The sequence below is a fragment of the Callorhinus ursinus genome, unplaced genomic scaffold (genome assembly GCF_003265705.2).
Source record: "Callorhinus ursinus isolate GAN/ISIS: 27379988/994484 unplaced genomic scaffold, GSC_fseal_2.0 scaffold4, whole genome shotgun sequence".
In the NCBI taxonomy this organism is placed as follows: domain Eukaryota; kingdom Metazoa; phylum Chordata; class Mammalia; order Carnivora; family Otariidae; genus Callorhinus; species Callorhinus ursinus.
The window spans coordinates 129084862-129105841 of NW_027397066.1; the positions used below are offsets into that span (position 1 = coordinate 129084862).

The 20980-nt window shown below is 39.9% G+C and overlaps 1 protein-coding gene across 1 annotated transcript in view; it reads left to right on the plus strand.

Moving 5' to 3' along the window:
* TMEM131L (transmembrane 131 like) overlaps positions 1-20980 on the plus strand; it is a 158593-nt gene that overhangs the window by 117282 nt on the left and 20331 nt on the right. The window contains exons 18-26 of the mRNA XM_025874341.2: positions 1314-1423; positions 2644-2716; positions 5191-5318; positions 7227-7369; positions 8959-9145; positions 9339-9524; positions 10110-10259; positions 10621-11246; positions 17295-17443. Coding sequence (XP_025730126.1) covers positions 1314-1423; positions 2644-2716; positions 5191-5318; positions 7227-7369; positions 8959-9145; positions 9339-9524; positions 10110-10259; positions 10621-11246; positions 17295-17443 — 1752 coding nt within the window. The remainder of the gene's footprint in view (positions 1-1313; positions 1424-2643; positions 2717-5190; positions 5319-7226; positions 7370-8958; positions 9146-9338; positions 9525-10109; positions 10260-10620; positions 11247-17294; positions 17444-20980) is intronic.

Sequence of the window (20980 nt, forward strand, 5' to 3'; positions counted from 1 at the left end):
GGTCTTTTTTTTTAAGACTTTATTTTTATTTTTACATAAGATTTTATTTATTTGTCAGAGAGAGAGAGAGCACAAGCAGGAGGAGCAGCAGGCAGAGGGTGGGGGAGAAGCAGCTTCCCCGCCGAGCAAGGAGCCTGATGCAGGACTTGATCCCAGGACCCTGGGACGATGACCTGAGCCGAAGGCAGATGTTTAACCAACTGAGCCACCCAGGCGTCCCTTTTTTTTTTTTTTAAGTAATTTCTACACTCAACGTGGGGCTCGAACTTACAACCCCGAGATCAAGAGTCACAATGCTCTATGCTGAGAAAACCTTGAGTGACACAGGCTTATGTAGAGGTAGCTTGTTTCATGCGACAAGCTCAAAGGAGAGAAGTCCAAAGTGGTTGTAGCATCAGTGAGATGCCATCGGGAGCCCAGGCTCTGTCTGCCTGCTACTCTCTGTCCTTAGTGTGTCCACTTCCTCCCTGTGTGTGCTTTCCTCGAGGAGCTCAGGAGGCCCGGAGGAAGGCACAGGCAGCGAAGGGACACCAGCAGGCTTCCATGTGTGTCTCCAGTCTCACTGCCAAAGAGCTGCCTGCATCACGTGTGGTCTGGGTGATAATTTACCCTTCGTGAGGTGCTCACTGGGTTTCTTAGGGGTGGCATCTGAAGACTCTCCAAAAGATGTTCATTTTGAAATGATTTCAACTTAAAAGTTTCAAGAATAGTACCAAGAACTCCCAATCACACTTCACAGAGAGTCACAAGTTTTCCACGTTTGCCACATTTGCTTTATCATTGCTTCTCTCTCTTTCTCTGCATGCGTGCACACACACCACACATTTTTATGGGCCATTTGAGAGTGTCTGACGCTATGCCCCTCTTGTCTCTACTTCAGTGTGATTTTCCTAAGGACAGGAGCGTCTTCCCACATGCTAGAGTGTAATTATCAGAATCGGAAAATGTGACATCAATCAGCATAATGTTTGCTGGTCTGCAGTCTGTATTCAGATTTTTCCAGTTACCCCACTCACATACTTTATGGTAGGCTTCCTCCTCCTCCCCCCAGTTCAGGATCCAGTTCAGGATCTTGAATTGCACGATTGCATCTTTTTTTGTCACCCCTGTAGTCTTCCTGAGCCTTTCCTTGCCTTTTCTAGCAGAGACATGGTTGAAGAAGGCAGGCTCTTTATTTTCTAGAATGTCCCTTGATTTTATTTGCACGATGGTTCCTCATGATTAGATTCAAGTTATGAATTTTTTGCAGGATTATTTCAGGGGGCGACGCCGTGTCCTTCTCCGGGTTTTGATTTGCCTTTCTCTGTATCTAGGTGAAGTACTTTGTGGTGAAGAACCCTTCCTCTTGGCCAGTCTCCATGCAGCTCCTGCCTCTCTCCTTGTACCCCAAGCCTGAGTCTGCAGTGCGCCTGCTGCAAAAATGGTAAAGCTCCTAGTTGAGGACTTCCTGACAGGGTTTGGGCACTATTGTTATGACTCAGAATTATTCTAAGTCCTTCACATTTTTCACCCGGAACCTGTATGCGGGTATACACAGTATTAACCCCGGTACCTGGACACCCAGCTCCTTGGGGGATATACCTGGATGGAAATTGCCACTTCCCTTTGCTGTGTGGCATCTTTAGTGTTACCATGTCAAGGCTACTTCCTGGCAGAATATTATTTTCTTTGGCCAGGGAATCTCTTGGACTGTGATTTTCCCGCATATACTCTAAAATTTAGAAACTAAATCGCAGTGATCCCTGGGCGACACAAGAAAGTGAGTTTAGCATTTTATACGTTTTAACTGAGTGTTAGAAAAGATGATCATTTTAGTTCGTGTCTAAAAGATGTTAGATGTTCATGTTACATCTTATTTTTACAAAGCAATCGCAGTTTCACTTAGAATGTTTCCTTCCTTGGCTTCGTAGAACCTACTCTGATCCCAGGGTTTCTCAGCTTCAGCGCTACTGATACTTTGGACAAGATGATTTTATGTTTGGGGGAGGAGGGGCTGTTCTGCGTTTTGGAGGATGTTTAGCAGCATCCCAGGCTTCTACTCAAGAGGTGCCAGTAGGATCTCCCCAAAAATGTCTCTGGGTATTGCCAGATGTCCACTGGGAGATAAAATTGTCCTTGGTTGAGAGTCACTTCCTGTCAGGTTCCATATGGACCATTTGGAGGAAAAAAAATGCTTCATATTTAGAACTTTTTTTTTTTTTAAGATTTTATTTATTTATTTGACAGAGACTGAGACACAGCGAGAGAGGGAACACAAGCACGGGGAATGGGAGAGGGAGAAGCAGGCTTCCCGTGGAGCAGGGAGCCTGATGTGGGACTCGATGCCAGGACCCTGGGATCAAGACCCAGGCCGAAGGCAGATGCTTAACGACTGAGCCACCCAGGCACCCCCATATTTAGAACTTTTGTTACTATATGCTTCTTTACATTATGTGCTACCACAGTCATTCATTCAACAATAATTTATTGAGCACTTAACAATATGCCAGGGAGAGTGCAGGGGCCTGGGACACGGTAGTGACAGGATGGGGTGAATTTTGTATGCAAATACCTGTACTCACATAATAGGTGTATGTGCACACATATTAGTCTCTCTTTATTGGCAATCTGAATGTTATTTCAAACATTTTTTTCTCTTTATAGGTTTGGCACCGATATGCAGATGATTAATTTCACAACTGGTGAATTCCAGCTCACCCAAGCTTGCCCTTACCGGGTAGGATGTCCTTTTTAAATAGAAAGAGAATGCTAACAGACTGTACACATAGCATATGGGCTCTACTGATTTATGTTTTGAGCGTCTTTTCATAATATACGTGGCTTTCTTATTTTTATATTCTAGACCTTAAGCACACATAGCAGATTTTTCCAATTAACGAATGCAGCAGGAGCTGTGTGGTTCATGTTAGCCTGTAAATCATTTTAATTTGATAGTTTGGATTCATGTGAGTGAAGAAATAACAATTGAATCAGGGCTATGTAGAAAACCATAAAACTTGAGACCCCAGAATTTACAATTCTCTTCTAGATTCCCCATCCAGTTTTTTTTTAATGGCTGCATAAGGTAAAAATACACTTAAAAAAAAAAAATCTTCTCCTACCAAATTGGCTTCATGTTTTGAGCAAGTTACCCAGCTTCTGTGATGTTCATCTCATCTGTAAAAAAGGATTTCTCTGAAATTCTTAAGCCTCAGGGCACTCATGAGGTCTTGCACAAATACTTAGGGAGAAGGAGTAAACATGTCACGTGGTGAGGATGTTGTCTGGGCACTTGGTGGCCTTGTTTCTTAGTTTCCACCCGGTAGTTCTGTGGTTCTTTGTATGGAGCCGAGTGTTTTCCTTACAAGTATCCTATGTGTGAGATCAAGTCAGACATGGAGCGTCTGTTAAAGGATGCAAGCACACATAGGCACACAGCTATATTTCTAATACACACATACTTAAATGCCTTGGGTATTTTCTTCTTTCTCTGCACTTATCCACCTGAAGATACACTGCTGGCTCTAGGTGAACTTGAATAGCAGAAAGAGGGAAACCAGATAACCTCCAACTAAGAGTTAAAACTCATCAAAGCAAGTTTTTAAGTGGATTTAACAGAGACTTGCAATAGGAAGCACATCACAGCAAGTGTTCCTTTGTCTTTGTAAGCGGTCTGGGTGGCTGCGTGGTCTTGTTTTTGTTAGTGAGCCTGCAGTACTCGTTCCCTCTCGTTCTCCTTTCCACCGAGCAGCCTCCCAGGGCTGTTGGGGGGTAAATTAGTCCAAAATACTTAGAGATCTTTTGCCCCCATGGTTGAATCATATATAATTTGGAATTCCAGAAATAATGCCAAATTCCTTTTACATATAAATGTTCTGTTCAGATTTGAACAAATGGTGCAACTCACTTGGAAAAAGTTTTTCGTCTGTGATTGAAGGTTTTCCCCAAAGATAATACACCTTTTGCCATCAAGGACACTATTACCATCAAGAATGGTATCAGTGCCTTTGAGACACTTAAAAATTTAACTCAAAATTCTTATTAGAACTCTGTCGTGTAAAGAATAGCACACATTTTTTTTAATGTTGGTGTGCTTTTAGAAACGTAATTCCTTTAGTGAAGAGCAGGGGGGATTGGACAGTCAGGTCTCTGAACCCAGGCTCATAACATGGGCTTGCTGCGTGACCCTGAACAGACTCCTTAACCTCTCTATAGTCTCCTCTCTCTCACAGTAATGTTGGAAGATTCAGTAAGGTTTACGGAATGCTCAGCATCTTACAGACCTTATACTCCCGTGCGTGGCATATAAGAACTATTTAATAAAGGGTGTTTTTGTTATTAGAGTTTTAATGCTAAAAATCAGCAGCTTTTTCTTCAATATTTATATTGGATATATGTAAAGCAGGGTTTCTCCCCTCATGAAGTTTATAATTCTAGTGAACATGAAACAAGTACCATCCCTATTTCTTCTTTCAGATAGCATGGGGACATGCCAGCAACAGTTGCAGAATAAAACAAATTTAAAAATGAGGGACGCAGAAAAGAGAATTATTACCATGAAGATTATATGATTATAGCGCTAAGAAATTAATAAATTGTTTTTAGTGAGAAGGATCTGGAAAAAGCAGTGGAAAGAGGAAAAATGATGAAGACCTCAATCTTGAATACTAAATGTAGAACACAAGATTTAGTCAGAGTTAGAAATCTTGGGGAAAGTCAAGGGGGACATGAATAGAGCTCTTTCTCGTGAGTGCAGAGACTAAATGTAATAAAGATGGTTTCTGTATAAACCGAAGCTCAATATGAAAGAGAAATTTAGGGTTGTCCAGCAGTGGTGGGGTGTTTGGTCAGCTCCTCATAGCATTCAAGCAGAGGCTGTTTGGTCTGTTTTCTGAGTGATGTTTTCTAGTCAGAGCATCTTGGCAGAGAAGGCTGCTTCTGGCCGCAAGTCCCCTCCAAGCCAGGAAGCAAATCCCCTTGCCAGCCTCCATGGCAGGTTGTCCTGCAGCCTCTGCCTACACTTCTCAGCTGTGGTTCAGGAGCTGTTGGTTGGTGTGAGCTCTCAGGGTAAACAGGTTCAGCAGGTCGATGAGGGTAGTCACATCTGGACATTAAAAGAAGAGCAATCATGGTTATACTCTAAAATGCATGTAATGAAGACAGAAGCTTGCTTTACAGGATTCCATTTAATTGCATTTATTAAATTTGCAGGGCATGCATTCTGAGGAGTCCAGGTTTGGCATCCTCCACTTACATTTGCAGCCTCTGGAGGTGAAAAGGGTCGGTGTGGTTTTCACGCCAGCTGACTACGGGAAGGTTACGTCACTCATACTAATCCGGTAGGTGTGTCCCCGTCACGGAGCCTGTTTGTTTCCCTCTGACTCATCCATCCAAGTCTCTTTCTCTCAAGGATACGTACTCTGTCTAGCCAAGAGCTGACATTGACCTCTCAGGCCGGTAGGGATGAGGCCGTGTTGCATGGCCGGCAGAGAAAGGCTACCTGAGGCTCCATGCTTACACCCCCGGGGCCTCTGGCCTTGAAAGGTAGAGGCCGTGTGTGTGTCCTTCTGTCCAACAGCCACAGTGTATTTTGCTCAGCATCCCATCTGTTGCTGTCTCCAAGGGCAGAACACACACACATACACACACACGCACACACACGTACTTCTCTTACCTTAGCTTAGAGAAGTAATCGAAACACTGCTGTGTACGTTTTCATTCCGCAGTGTTTGGATTTACTCCACTTTCATAGCTGCCTTGCTTCTGGAATTCTCTGTAGCCCCAAAGGACAATGGACTAAGGATTATTGAGCCCATTGGCTTTTTTAAATTTCTTTTTCTTTCTTTTAAATGACAGTGGTTGCTAACTGATTTAAGCACCCAATGTTTTTCATTATTAAATCTTTTTCATCTTTAGGTAGTCTTTATTGAGAGTCTTCTTTCAAAAATTTACAGTAAATACAGATGTTTGTTGAAGCTCTCTGTATTGGTGAGAAGTCTAATTTTTAATAAATGACATTTTAGTTTCTTTTTAAAGCTTTTCTAATATCAGATCAGCTGACGAAGACTTTCCTATTCTGGACTTCCTTTAATATAGCACATGAGTTTGTTGTTCTACAAGTGAATGCCCCGAAAAAGGAAAATGTACTAAAGTTTTTTTAAAAGAGTGTGTTCTATTAAGCGTTTTAACTAAGACTTCTCATGCCCTGCAATGTCTTTCATCTTAAACCCATTCTTGATTGAAGACCTAAGGTCCTGGGAAGTGCAGAGATGAACTTTACCTCCTCCCAGGTTAAACTCTCCTGGCTTCGAAAAGTCTAAATTATTTATAGTACTTAATTTATTTTTGATGTTTCTGTATTGATAGTATTTTTCTGTAGACAACAACATAACATAACTTAAAGGTTTTTAAAGGGTTAAAGATTCTTAATCCTTTAGAGAAAGATATAAAGATACTGGTGTTTTTTGCATAATTAGGCATGAATTCCTTCTCCGCTTCTACAGTATTTGCATTAATGAGGACTGGCTTTCACTCTAGTCCGCATCATTTAAACTTCTGTCCATTTTACTTTTTATGGCCTAGCAATCATGGTTTCAGTTACTGAAAAGGCAAAAGCTAGTCTGAATTTGTGTTTGATGACTAAGAACTTATAGGTTATTTGTGGGATGACATTATAAATCTTTGGTTCAATAGAAATAATAGGATTCTATTTCTGGAATTATCCCTAAGGCAGAATTTCCTACAGTCATTATTACTATGAGAACTCCTTAATTCACCCTGTAAGCAATTTTTGTCAATTAGCCTAAATTTGTTAATATTTCTCATTATTAAATCTTTCTCATCTTTGGGTAGTCTTTATTGAGACTTTATATTTTCAGTTTGTTTTTTTTGTTTGTTTGTTTGTTTTTTTCCTCTTGGAGGTCTGATCACCACCCTGGTGGCTGGTTCTTAGAAAAACATGGCTTTGCAGTCTCAGGCCAAGTCAGGAGAGTGATGAGGAGCATTCCCTCGTTCTTGCTGTAGTCAGCCTCAGCCTGCCTGGGCTCTTCTGAGCCCATGGGCAGCTTCCGTTGCCCATGGACACCCTCTAATTCCATGAGATGGCCAGAGGTGCCACGGTATTTAAGTTGATTTTCTCTTTCACATTGTTACACTGTTCTTGCCAACTAGGAATGTTGAAGTCCAAGTGCACCGTGTCTTGTGACTCTGTTGTAATGCCTTTGTGTTTGTATGGGTTGCCCCACTAGGAATAACTTGACGGTTATTGACATGATTGCCGTGGAAGGGTTTGGAGCCAGAGAGTTACTGAAAGTGGGCGGAAGGCTTCCTGGCGCAGGAGGTTCACTCCGATTCAAGGTGCCTGAGTCCACGCTGATGGACTGCCGACGACGTGAGTTCACATGCCTGGCCCTTGGACGGCGAAGGCTTGGTGCGAAAGTCAAGGGCAAAAGGATTCCATAAGAAGATTTTTAAAATTGACAGTGAATTCATGGCATTGATGCAAATAATTAAATCAGGCGAACATCTGAACATATATGATAGGCTAGTACTGCTTAGAAAAATAGCCTTAGATATTTAACCCAACTTAAATGATACCTATATAAAAAGTATAATTGCTAAATTATCAGTATAGTGATGGATATTTAAGATAAATAGTATGAAGATGTCAGTTTGGTTATCGGCTACATCTTCATAATAAAATCACACCAAAATGATGAATGGCGAGAAGAGTAAAGGTCTGCTAACTGGTAGAACTTTATGCAGTAATGGAAATGCTCTATATCTGTGTCACCCAGGACAGCAGACACAAACCACATGTGGTTAATGAGCACTTAAAAATATAGCCGATGTGAGTTTTTAGATTTACTTAATTTTAATTTTAGCCATGTATGTCTAACAGCTACTGCATTAGACATTGCAGATTTTAGAAACTTACCTAAATGTTGCATTAGAAATTTCCAAATTGTGCATGTATTTAACTCAAATGCTTCTGAATTATTTATATTAGTTTCAAGAACTTCCTCAGGAACTAAGACAAAAATCAAACAATAGATGTAAAATGTTTTTGGTAAATTCCTCGTTTTCCTATTAATATTTTGTATTTCTGGAATACACTGAAAGCATTTTAGTGTAACACCGTGCTTCCTATGGAGAAAGCTAGTTGGTGAAAGTATTGGATAGTTTGTAACACTATCTAATGCCTGATTGGAATTTCTTTTTTAAGAAAACTGTGCTAATTGAGCATTGAGTTTGAAAAGATTTACTGATCATTTGCGTTCAAAATTCATCAGAGTATTCACTTTTCCATTCATTCATTCAGTAACTTAGAGTTGACCTTGACAGATGAAATTAGGGAAAATTATAAAAACTATAGAACTACATAAAATTTTAGTCTTTTTATGGAAAAGATTGTGGGTTATAAATTTATAGGAATAATTTAAAATTGTGGTAATTCTTTTTTAAACTCCCCATATAAAATGTGCTCTCGTTCTTTTGCAGAGACTTAGTGACTTACTTCCTCTGAATGTAGTGGGTGTTTGAACTGTGTTTCTAGAAGCACAGACTCTTGCTCTTAACTGGTCCCTGTTCACTGTGAGGATCCCGGGAGCAAAGTGTGCATGGTGTCTAGGGGTATCCAAAGTACTTGGCTTCTGAGAAGAATAAACTTCTAACCTTAACTTTTAATAAGTAAAAGAACAAAGAAGAGATTCTGATTACTTTTGGTACCTAGGAAGGTCATATAACTTAAGAAAAATCTTGACTAATTAAATGTTTTTATTGTATTCTGGTAGTATAAGAAAATCTATGACTGTTCTAGAAATTAGATAGAAGTTGTACTTTGGGCTTATATTGCATTTTTTTCACATTTTAATAATATAGGTCATGGTTTATTGATTCAGTAAATGTTGATTCAATAAATGACTCTGAATAAATTTTGTAGTTCATACATACTAAATATCACTTTTTATCCTCACTTAGAACTGAAAGACAGCAAGCAAATTTTATCTATTACAAAGAACTTTAAAGTTGAGAATATTGGACCACTTCCTATAACTGTGACATCTTTGAAAATTAATGGGTATAATTGCCAAGGTTATGGATTCGAAGTGCTAGATTGTCATCAATTTTCCCTGGCCCCAAACACATCCCGGGATATCAGCATCGTGTAAGCATTGGGTTTTAACCTCCCTTAGGTTTTGTGGTGCATTTGATAATGTGGGGAAGAAAACCTTTTTTGCATTGGTAAGACATGTTAAGTTGTTTTTATATAAACATATATTGTAAGTAAGAAATATGACTGCTATCGTGATTATTTTGTTTTGTGCCTAAAATGAAAACAATTCCTGTTTTGTTATCAGGTTTACTCCAGACTTTACCTCTTCCTGGGTCATTCGAGAGCTGACTCTTGTAACTGCCGCAGACCTGGAGTTTCACTTCACTCTCAATGTGACCCTCCCCCATCACCTCTTGCCTTTGTGTGCAGACGTGGTTCCAGGACCCAGCTGGGAGGAGTCGTTTTGGAGGCTTACAGTCTTCTTTGTCAGGTATGCTACCACCTTCAGGAGAGTTGCATGAAAATGTACTTTGCCTGGGTGTAAAAAGCATATGAATTGTCAAAAAACATATTCAAAGTGTGTGAATTGAGTGGAATTTACATTGCTTTGTGAACCTCAACATATATGAAATAGACAAAGTAGTAACTGGTGAACTTTAAGATAATAGTAAACTTACTGTAGGAGATTCATGGGACCTAGAAGTATGAGATCCTTGTGCTTCTTACGCTTCTGTTGGCAGTCACGGTGGAAAACACAGATGTTACTCCTTTTGGCTCGGCGCAGTGGCAGTTTGAGATTGGAAGACTAGAGTGGCCCTTTTGAAGTGATTTTGTCATGAAAGTACCTTTGAAAGTGGAATTGGAATGTCAGACTTATAAATGTGCACATTTTTAGAAACTTGGAGCTTTTTAAATCTAAGTCACATCAGAAATGATGTGATACATTTTATGGAATTTCAATGCTATATCTTTAGACATTTTGCATCAGCCAACCACTGCTCTTCTGTAAGAGAGCTGGTCTTTTTAATGCCCGTCAGAACCATGCAGTAATGAACCTCGTTGCTTTCTTCCTCAGTTTGTCCCTGTTGGGTGTGATTTTAATAGCCTTCCAACAAGCACAGTACATTCTTATGGAATTCATGAAAACAAGACAGAGGCAAAATGCTAGCTCATCTTCACAGCAAAACAATAATCCGATGGATGTAATTAGCTCCCATTCTCACAAGTAAGAATTCTTGTAGAGTGTGTGTATATGTGTGTTGGAGAGGGGGGAGGAGCTCTCACCTTTGATATTACTCAGTTCTGATTTTAAGGTAATATAAATATTACTCTGCTTCCAGATTTGTCTTCCTAAAATTTTCTTGAAGTCATTGTCTGGCAGCTGTAACAGTTTTTACAATAAGATAGACCTCCTATAAGGACTTAGTTTGTTAAACTCACAGGCCTTTGGAAGAAGGAGGGAGAGAGAGTACTCCTTAATACACACAGTATCGAGATTGCTACTTCTCTCTCATGGGTTTAGAAACAGAGGGGTAGGGTTTGATTCCATTTGGCTTTCTGTTAAATGTTTTTCTTCTTCAATTCAGAAGCAATTGTAAGAACTTCCTCGATACCTATGGCCCCTCCGATAAAGGCAGAGGGAAAAGCTGCCTTCCAGTAAACACTCCACAAAGCAGGATACAGAACACCCCAAAGAGGAGCCCAGCTACCTACGGTCATTCTCAGAAGAAGCATAAGTGCTCAGTGTATTACAGCAAACACAAAACCAGCCCATCTGTCACCAGCAGTGCTAACACTACTGCTGAGGAGAAACAGACTCCGGCCCCGAGCAGCTCCTTGTCTGCTCCTAAAGAGGACGTGTGCACTGATGTTATGGGCGAGAACTGGGTCAACCTCAGATACGCAAACGGCATCAATGTTGACCTGCAAAAGAATTTAACCCTTTCCAAAAACTTACTGAATAAAGAAGAAAACACACTGAAAAACACAATTATTGTCAATAATACTTCTTCAGAATGTCATATGAAGGAGGGAATACAGACATGTATGTTTCCTAAGGAAACGGACATTAAAATTTCAGAAAACATAGCTGAGCTCAAGGAACGAGAGCTCTGTCCCCTGAAGACCTCTAAGAAACTACCTGAAAATCACTTGCCAAGAAATTCACCTCAGTACCAGTCAGACTTGCCAGAGATTTCCAGGAAAAATAATGGTAATCTTTTCATCCTCCTGGATGATTCTTTTCTCTGGTTTGTCTTCGGTCTGTTTTTCGCAGAACTTGTTCTCACCTGTGATTTTAGTTTTAATCACGGATGCTGCACAAAGTTTTAGCCAACGTATGAATGTTGAAATACAGTTTGTAAAATGAGAAGTTTAGGACGAGGCACCACGTTTTTAGAATGTCATGAGTAAAGAAGTTTACTTTTTAGTACATATGTTTAGAGGGATGTGAATGTCCTATTTTACTGTTGGGAGGCTATGGACACCGTTTTTAATTACTTTCTATCGTGGATTTTCAGACTCTTTGTGAAAATTAATCAGCCCGTAAAATATTTCTGACCAAACAAAACTTACCAGCTTTCTATATTTAACAGCTGCTACCATCTCACATTCCCTGGCCCTGGTGCTTCTCTAATTGTGTCCCTTGGTTAAAAGAAGACAGATGTTCTCTCACAACAAATACAGTTAGTGAAGGCTTAAGCAGGACGAGACTCAGAAAACCACCTACATGTAAAATCGCCATTAAGCTGTAACTGACCCCTTTGGCCTTTGGCATAAGAAAGAGTGCTTATTTTTTTTTTTTTTTGACCATACTGACCATTTTAATACGCACATTTCTACACCTGTTAAAAGTCAGATTTTGGGGGCACCTGGGTAGCTCAGTCATTTAAGCGTCCCGAGTCTTGATTTCGGCTCAAGTCCTGATCTCAGGGTCATGGGATCAAGCCCTATGTTGGGCTCCGCTCTCAGTGGGAGTCTGCTTGGGATTCTCTCTCTCCCTGTCCCTTTGCCCCCCCCCACCCCCAAATAAATAAATATTTTTTTAAAAGTCAGATTTTTGACACTTTTTAATCTGGAAAAGTCCGTTACATTTAATCTTAATTGAAACACCTAAGTATAAATAACTTAATATTTTATACTCCCCGTTATTGGAGAGAAAGTACAGAAGTGTTATGGATAGGCCAATTCTGATGAGCTTTAGGCATTTAGTTAAAAACCCAAACTGAATTTTAAGTGTTGCATCAAAGGACCTGTCTCATTGAAAAGAAAGCTGGAGTGCCCTGAGTGGAACGTGGTTTAGGCAGCTGCACATGTATTCCTGGTGCATCTTGTTCCAGCCAGTTTGCACCGTTTCCCTGGCCTCAGCGTGTGTGTTTGGGGCGGACTCCTGTCTGCAGGTCAACACTGTCCCCCGTGTTCCCTCCGCCTGGCGTGTGAGGACGCACTCTGAGTGATGTGTTCAACCAGATCTTCAGATGAAATCCTAGCGTACGTTGTCAGAGCCTGTTTGATGGTGGAGTGGGCGGGGTGCCTCTCATTCCATTTCTCTAGGGCCCAGGCGACAAAACCTTTGTGAAAGGGTGAAATTAGGGGCGAGTCCTACTGAGCTTTTCCTTGTTTTCTGTCATTTGGGCCCGAGCACAGTATTTGACCGAGGCTGCCTCGACACAGACTTAAAATCATAGTTGTTTGGGGTGCTTCTGTGGTCCATTGCATCCGTCAGGTGTCTGCATAAACGTGGCTCTGGATGCAGCACCTGGGGCATGGTGGATAGATGGGTGGGGAAGGACCCCCTGCTGCATCGTAGTACACTGGAGTGGTCGAAATGTAGAGGTGCGGACCCGAATTGCGGTGCCACAGTCGGTCAGAGGGCTTGAATTTGTGCTTCAAGACCTTCCTGCCCAACACTTGATGTTTAATGCCCATAGTTGAGCCTAGATGACCATGGAATAACTTCTGCAAGTGTGAGTAAACTTAATATGGGAGTCCAGAAACACAGGATTTGCTTAAATCATCGTAGATGGCGGTTCTGCCTGGAATCTTCCCCTCCGGTGCAGATTATTAGCCTGTTTGTGTTTTAAAGGGAAACACGCATCTTGCAATAAGAAGTCTTTCAAAACTGCTCTTTGGTGGGATCAGTAGCATGTTAAGTGGTATCAGAGTGATTGTTGATCAGATCAAATAAGAATCGATGAAAGAACTTCGTTCAGACCAGCACATTCAAAGGTGCTAATTGACAGTGCTGTATTTCTCTCCAGAATGAATATATCAGAGGAGAGTCCTCATGGGGAAAGCCGTTCATTGACATGTATTTTGTTCTGTGTTCCGTTCACAGCACTATTCTGGGAAAATAGCAAAGAGGTTAAAAAGCTAAACATATTGCCTGCCATCATTTTACAATTTGAACATTTTAAAGAATTTGCAATGTTAAAGATAAGAAAGGACTGAGTAATCCAGAGGAAGAGAATTGTAGTTTGAAGGCAGGATGTGGAGTTTTGTTTTGCTTTGTTTTGTTTTGTTTTGTTTTGTTTTTAAGTAATATCAAGGGTCTGGGGTTCTTTTTTCACATTTTAAAGGAAAGCATTGTAATAAACTGGCAGATGGTGAACAGGCATATATAATCGTCAGGGAATCCATAACGTGTGAAGAATGCTCAAGGATGAGAAAACCGTTTATACATGAGAACTTTCCAAGTTTTTGTTTCCAACTTTGAGCTTTAGTTCTTTTTTTATTTTGAAAAGTGTTTTCTTTGTGAAAAACATGTTTCCATCTTAAAATCATTCTAGAATCTGAAGAAAATAGCCTCAGTCTTAGTAGCTGAACTTCACCCAGCCGATGGCGAATCCTAAGTTCCTGGCATTTTGTTTCCTGTGTCCCCCACCAGAATGGGGACTCTTCCCTTTGCTCAGGGGGAAACCACATCCTTAGCTGTTTCTCCTAAACGACACAAATGTTCCGTAGAAACAAATCTAGTGATAAGATTGCCTTTGGAAAAAGGGGAAGGGGACAGGCAGTCTATCCTAAGAGTGCCTGAAGTGATTTTATTAACCTGACAGATGTCCCTGAGGCACCTGAGGAATTGTGCCTTCTCCTGTTCTGAAGCTTTTTTTATTTCTCCTGAGGGTAACATATTGTGTGAGGAAAAAAACATTCCAAGGTGTTTATTAATGGCCCTGGCACTACATGCTCATTTTTGTTGTTGAGAAACACAGACTATTTTCTGAATAACAGAAATGTGTCTCATCCCTTTCCTCTTCTTTCTCCAGCCTTCTTCTGAGAGGCCTGTAGTAAATCATAAATTAAAATTCCCCTTAGAAATGAAGTCTGTTGACAGATGCTTCAGAGCTCTGTTTTCACACACTTGTTTTTTGGCATCCACCTGTCAAACAACAGCTCAGTTCTTCAAACATTTGTTAAAACGTGTTGCAGACTCTCTTGATCATCTGACAAGAGTAGAGCTTTATATGTCATGTAAATGATCATTTAAGTATGTCTCTTTTCAAATATTTATTATTTTCTAATTGTACGATCAAAATTCTAGATCTGTATTATTTCGGTCACATAAAGAGTAATGAGCTCTGGAATTAAGGCTAAAGATAAACAGCTGGCCTCAGCACTACAGAAGTGGAAAAGTTAACAGATTATTTTATTGCTTTCTGCTTATAATAATATGAAGGATAAAAACTTTTAAATTTAATAATACCCTAAGCCTTGGAATTAATAATACATGAAAGATTTCTGTATTCTCCAAATTTCTGAAATCCCAGTATTGGAGAAATTCAAAAAAATAGCCTCATTGACTTATAGATACTAATAACTTAGATTAGCAGTTGGCTCAAAATAGAACACGATTGGATTTGATACCATTAAAGCTTAAGCAGGATTCTGGTGAGTTCACTTGTTCCTTGTTTTATTCGTGTTTTTATCTTCATGGCTCAAACACTGACTCTGTGAGATGGGTGTGAGAAAGTTGTGTAACACCGTAAGTAATCACAGTTAATAAGATGACATGGATGCCTCCATTATTAAATGAAGAATATACTCACGAAATTTTTAAATTCTTAGATATTGTCATGCTAGAATTTGTCAAAGACTTAATGAAGAACTGCTTATTAGAATTCCTTTTACTACTTCTCCTGATTCCCGGCCCCATGGAAGGTGTTACTAAGAGTGGGTGCTTTACCACTTTTTTGGGGTAGTTCAGTATTGGATATTAAGTTTGGATTCTTCCTGAGAACGTATGATGACTAATACTTTTAGTGCTCTTGTTGGCCTGAAAAAAACTCAAGGAAATCCATTTTCTCATGAATTAAGACTCTAGGAAAGTTAGTGGCACATTTTTGAGGAGAATATATGTGTTCTTTTTCACATGTATGGTTTCCAAAATCCAGATTGATGTCCTTAGTTATGATTTATTTTTCTGTTTCAGACCCTGTTGCCTTGGTTTTTGGCTCTTTTACCACTTCATCGTGGTGGATATTTTCCTCTGTCGGTGTCTTAAACACCCGATTTGTGTCATAGAGGAATTAATGCTTCCCAGCATTTTTATAGTTTTATAATACCTACACGATTTTCCATTAACAAAATAAAAGTATGCTTACTTGTCAGTGTTATTTGCAAAATGTATATATCTTGCTTTGAGTGAGGTCAGCTTCAGAGTTTCAGAATCAGAGGGGATTTGACTGCTCCTTTCATTTTGTGGGCAGAGACCTTCCCTGCCCCAGGTCCCCAAGCAGGGCCAGATTGGAGCCTCTGCTGAAGTCCAGTCAGGCATGCATCTCACCAGAGCCTACGGCCTGCTTTGCTGTGAAATCTTTGCACTGTGGTCATCTAAACTTTCTCAGGTTGCAAAGGTGTGGTAAGGGTTTTCTCAGTTAAAGAGAAAAGGAGAAGGTGTTGAAATACTTTGTTTTCTGTTAGGACACTGAGGACGGTTATTGTGGGGTTGAAGTTGATCTGACTTTATTTTGAATTAAGGGATAGAAGAAGAAATACACTGATGAATGAAATCACTTGAAAGAAAAGTGGGAGAATCGTGTTTTCAGATGAAGTCTCTTCCAGCACCCACTTTTGCCATATGATTCACCTGCTGCTCATTGTCAGCATGTAGACACTGGTCACTGGGGGCAGGTGGGCACGGACTGTGGGAGGAGGAGCTGCCCCAAAACAGGTCATGTGTTTTTGATGGTGATCGTTTCCATGTATATGTCTCCTGGTTTCATCTTTATAATGGTCAGAGGAGGCAGAGAAGGTGGTATTTGCATTTTATAAATAAGAAAACTAAAGAAGCTCAGGCAGCTTGAGATTTACTTTGAAAACTAATTTATAGCTGAGTCATGACTAGAAGGCAAGTCCTTAACCCCCCTCCCTCCCTCCCCCAACTTTTAAAAAAAATGTAAAATAGACATAACATAAAATTTACCATTTTAGTCATAAAGCTCAGTGGCATTAAGTACATTCACACTGTGGTACAGCTGTCACCATCATCTGCTTACAGAACCTTTTCACCATCCCAAAAAGAAACTCTGTAGCTGTTAAACAGTAAGTATCTGTGTTCCCTGCCCCCCAGCCAGCCCCCCACCATTCTGTCTCCATCTCTATGAATTAGATGACTCTAGCTCCCTCAAATAAGTAGAATCATTGGATGTTTGTCTTTTGGGGACTGGCTTATTTCACTTAGCGTAACGTCTTCTGGGTTATCCATGTTGTGGCATGTCTCAGAATCTCATTGCTTTGTTTCCCGTCTCAGGCATTTTTTTTTTTAAACTTTGAATATGCTTTATTATGCCATAAAGTCCCAGGAAATATAAGAAATATAATTTCTGAATGGAACTAATAATTTCATTTTTGAGTGTCCCATTGAATAGTATTAAGTGTATTCACGGTATTGTGCACTGATTCGTTCCTCTTTAAGGCTGAGTGGTATTCCATTGTGTATGTACCATGTTTTGTTTTTTCTGTCTGTTCATCCATGGACACTTGGGTTGTTTCTACCTTTTGGCTGTTATGAATGATGCTGCTATGAATAATGGGGTACCCCCTCACCTTTTTTCCTTGACCTCTTTTAAATACTGTTTGTAGAACTCTTCATGTAAGTGCATTTTTACTGGTAAAACACTTCCTAGAGCATCATGAATGTCAGGAACAATCCTCAAGTCTAAATCTCAATTTAGATGGCTTGGTGTAGGAAAGAGATTTAAGTATGAGAACATGAATGGAAATAATTAGCTAGAGATTCAATCATTTTTATTTATTCAAGGGAATAACCAGCAAGTGCCTGTCAAGAATGAAGGAGACAACTGTGAAACTTTGAAGAAGGTTGACACAAAGTCTTCCTCGGAAAAGAAGATTCACAAAGCATCTAAAGAAGACATTTGTTTTGAGAAGCAGGATGTACCTTCAGTCGAGGTCTGTATTCCATTTTCTCTTGACTTTTAGAACAAAACCCATGTTTAGGGCTGAGAGTGCAATTATCTGTCTAGTAACTGTACATGTGTATTTCATACCTTTTAGGGGGGCCAGTTATCATGCATTTGAATCAGCATTATAAATTGTGTTTGGAAAGTTTTCTTTATCTTCTAATTATATAGGAGATACTAAAATAATTTATAGTAACATCAGATAGCTTTTATTCTCAAGGGAAGCTGTTCTTAAGCAAATGGGTTAACTCCTGGCAAAGATGATGGAGTAGAAGCAGATCACCTGTCTCTTCTCTCTGGTTGTTACTCAACACTCATTATTGGGCCTGCTCTTGCTGTGTTGGAAGCATAAGCCAAAATCCACAGGAGTGGGATGCCTGTCTAGCTCAGGTGAGGGGGCCCTAGAACAACAGACCCGCAGAAGAGAAAGCACTGTTGCACACCATCCTGGCAAGCCCTGCACCTTCCTGCCAGTGTAGGCTAATGAAAAGCATCTGGAGAACAGAACTGAGCCTTGTATCTTGTAGGTGAAAGCAGACGGGTCCAATGTAAAGGTGGGAAAGGTATTCAGGAGAATTTACCTACTTTACATCAGAACAGAGGTATTTGTGTATTAGTGTAAACCCAGTATGAAAAAAAATAGCATTCTGACTATGCTGATACATACCATCTGCTGCACACATGCACGCACACACAGAGTAAAAGTGAATGAGAGGAGTAGAGCACAGAAGACAGGTAAAGATCCTAATCTGTTTTTTCCTATCCCATGTACATAGCAAATCAAGACAAACTTTCGCCATCTACACCTAAGTTCATCTGTATAGGAAACACACAACTTGGCACATACATATATATTTGTGTATTGGCAACTGAATATGTCATGAATGTGTAACAGCAACATTGTGTTTTGCAACTAAATTTTTTTTATCCAGTAAAATACATTACATTAAAAAAAAAAAAAAGATCCTAATCTAGAAGAAAACCTATCCAGAGACTGGAAGGAAACTCTGAGAATACTTCACACTATAGTTAATGAACTCAATAAAATAAGAGTTTTTTTTAAAAGGCAAATTAAGATACTAGGATGAGGTTAAAAGAGGTATTATATAGCTAAGTAAATAAATGAAGACCCAAATGACATTTCACAGTTGCCAAAAATAGAATTGCTGACCCTGAGAAGGGCTTTGAGATAATCAGGGTGAGTGTGAGGGAAAAAATTGAAGAGCTGGAAACATTAGATATGGGGCAAAGAAAGACAAAGCAGTCCAACATAAGAATAATGAGTGTTTAAGTAAATGGCCCAACAAATGGATCTGAAAGGTATTCAGAGATGTAATGGAAGAATATTTTCCTGACACGAGGGGAGAATTGAATTTATAGATGAAAGGGCACACTGTGTATACTAGGAAAAATTGATACGTAATAATGGACATAGGCGCAGCCTGGCTAAATTATTGATCTTGATGCATAAAGAATGGTGCAAAGGCAGGAAGATGGAAAAACACCAACTCAGGGTTGCCTCAGACTTTGTAGAAACATCTAATGCCACAGAACAGTGGAGCCATGTCTTTAAGAGAATAAAAATGTGAACAAGAACATTCCAGACAAGTTGACACTCAGGTACAAGGGAAGCAAGGCAGGCATCCTTAAATACAAGAGAGCTCATCATGAGTCTTTCTTAAAAGATGAAGTTAACAGAATTTAGCCAACCAAGACAGAAGTAAAAATAAAGACCCGGGGCGGAAGTAAAAATAAAGAAGCTGTGTTAATGGTCTGTTGTTGAGATTTCTATCCATTTTATATCCAGAACTAAGACTAAACAGTTGGCAATTATAATTCCAGAACAGATTGCATATATTACAACTTTAATAAAGCAAAAAAGTAACATAAGCTGCAAAAACAGGAGGTGGTATTGAATGGTAGGTGACAATGAGTTTTAATTTTATTTTTCTTGGTGGAGAGTCAATACTATATAAAACTGAACATATCGTTTAACAGGGTGAAAACTTAGGAAAATGTCTTTCATGGTCTTTTGCTTAACTTTAGAGAGATCCTTAAGGAACTAATGTATCATGTGGAGAAGAAACAATTATTTGAAAGTTGGTAGTTCCTTGGGTTCTACTTCAGTTTATGTTAAATTCAAATAAATCCGAACCTTAAATTTTTATTTAAAAGTAATACATCGTCGTGTTCACTTCAGCACGTATACTAAAAAAAAATAATACATTGTCCCAGTGTTATAAATTATTCCCATCGTCTGTCTTGCCATCCTAACGTGTCTGTAGGTTCACAGAGAGTTGGTAAAAACAAGATTTGCCAAATAATCAATGGCAGACTGTGGTTATTCTGAGTGGTGGGATTTGGGGTGATCTTTTTCCTTCTTTATATTTCTGCATTTTTGTTAAACTTTATAACAAACATGAATTTTTCATTTAAATAACATGAAAATGATGCAAAATAAATATATCCTAGACATCCCCAACTGGAAATTTGCAGGCTTTTAAGAAGGACACATTATGTCCAAGTAGTCAAGTGCCCCAATCCGGATTGTACAGAGTGGAAGGGATTTCAGAGAGTGAAAAGTCAGTTTAGCCTGCAGCGGGCACGGAAAGCTCCTAGAGAAGGTAGAAACGCGGACAGGCAGAGAAGGGAAGGTGGGCAGCAGCCCCACTGAACCCCACGGCATAATCAGGAGCAGTAGGAAATCCTCTTTGGGAAGAGACTCAGTCAGGAATGTGAAGCAAGAGTGGGAGTCATTCCAGATGGCGAAGGCCTTGGCTCACCAATTCCAAGTTTGGACTTCTCCACTCAATCTCAGCTGGCAGTGCAGATGGTGAACTAGGTGAGCCCAGCAGTCGGAAGTGATGATGCTTGCAGAGAAGCAGAGCATGGTCCCTTGCCTGCTAAGGAACTTCAGAGTCATATTCCTTAAAGCACATGTGTCCAAACAGAATGTCTTCTCGGAGGATTTAGCTTGAGCGTGGCCAGTTGGGGAGACCCTGATGCAAAGGATAGGGAGCTAGGGAAGGTTTCTGGACTGGGGCGTGGATGGGGGGAGGGCTTTGGGTAACCAGTGGAAAACAGCCTGCAGGCTGTGATTTTCTTGAAGGTCATAATTGAATCTTTTTCAATTCAGGTTTACAAAGATGGGCAGAATGCCTATTATAGAGATCATAAAGTGCCGTTTAGTAAATGCTTGAATGAATGTGTGAATAATGCATTTTTGGAGGATCAGTGTGAGTGTTTTGGAGGCTGGGTTGGAGCGGGCCAAAAAGGACACCAGCTCTCTTCTAACAAGGAGGCTGTTACTCTACTGGGAGGTGTGACGTAAGGCTGTGTTTGGGGAACGACAGGAAGAGTAAGTAAGAGTTTAGAAGAAAAACTAACAGGATTTCCCCTTCCCTAATTGTATAAAGGAGAGGAACTATCTTTTCTTACATAACCATTTGCAAAAATAACTCCTAAGTTTTAAGTCTGGCTAACGAGAAGATGGGGGAATTCTGACTTATGCAATGAGTTCATTTTT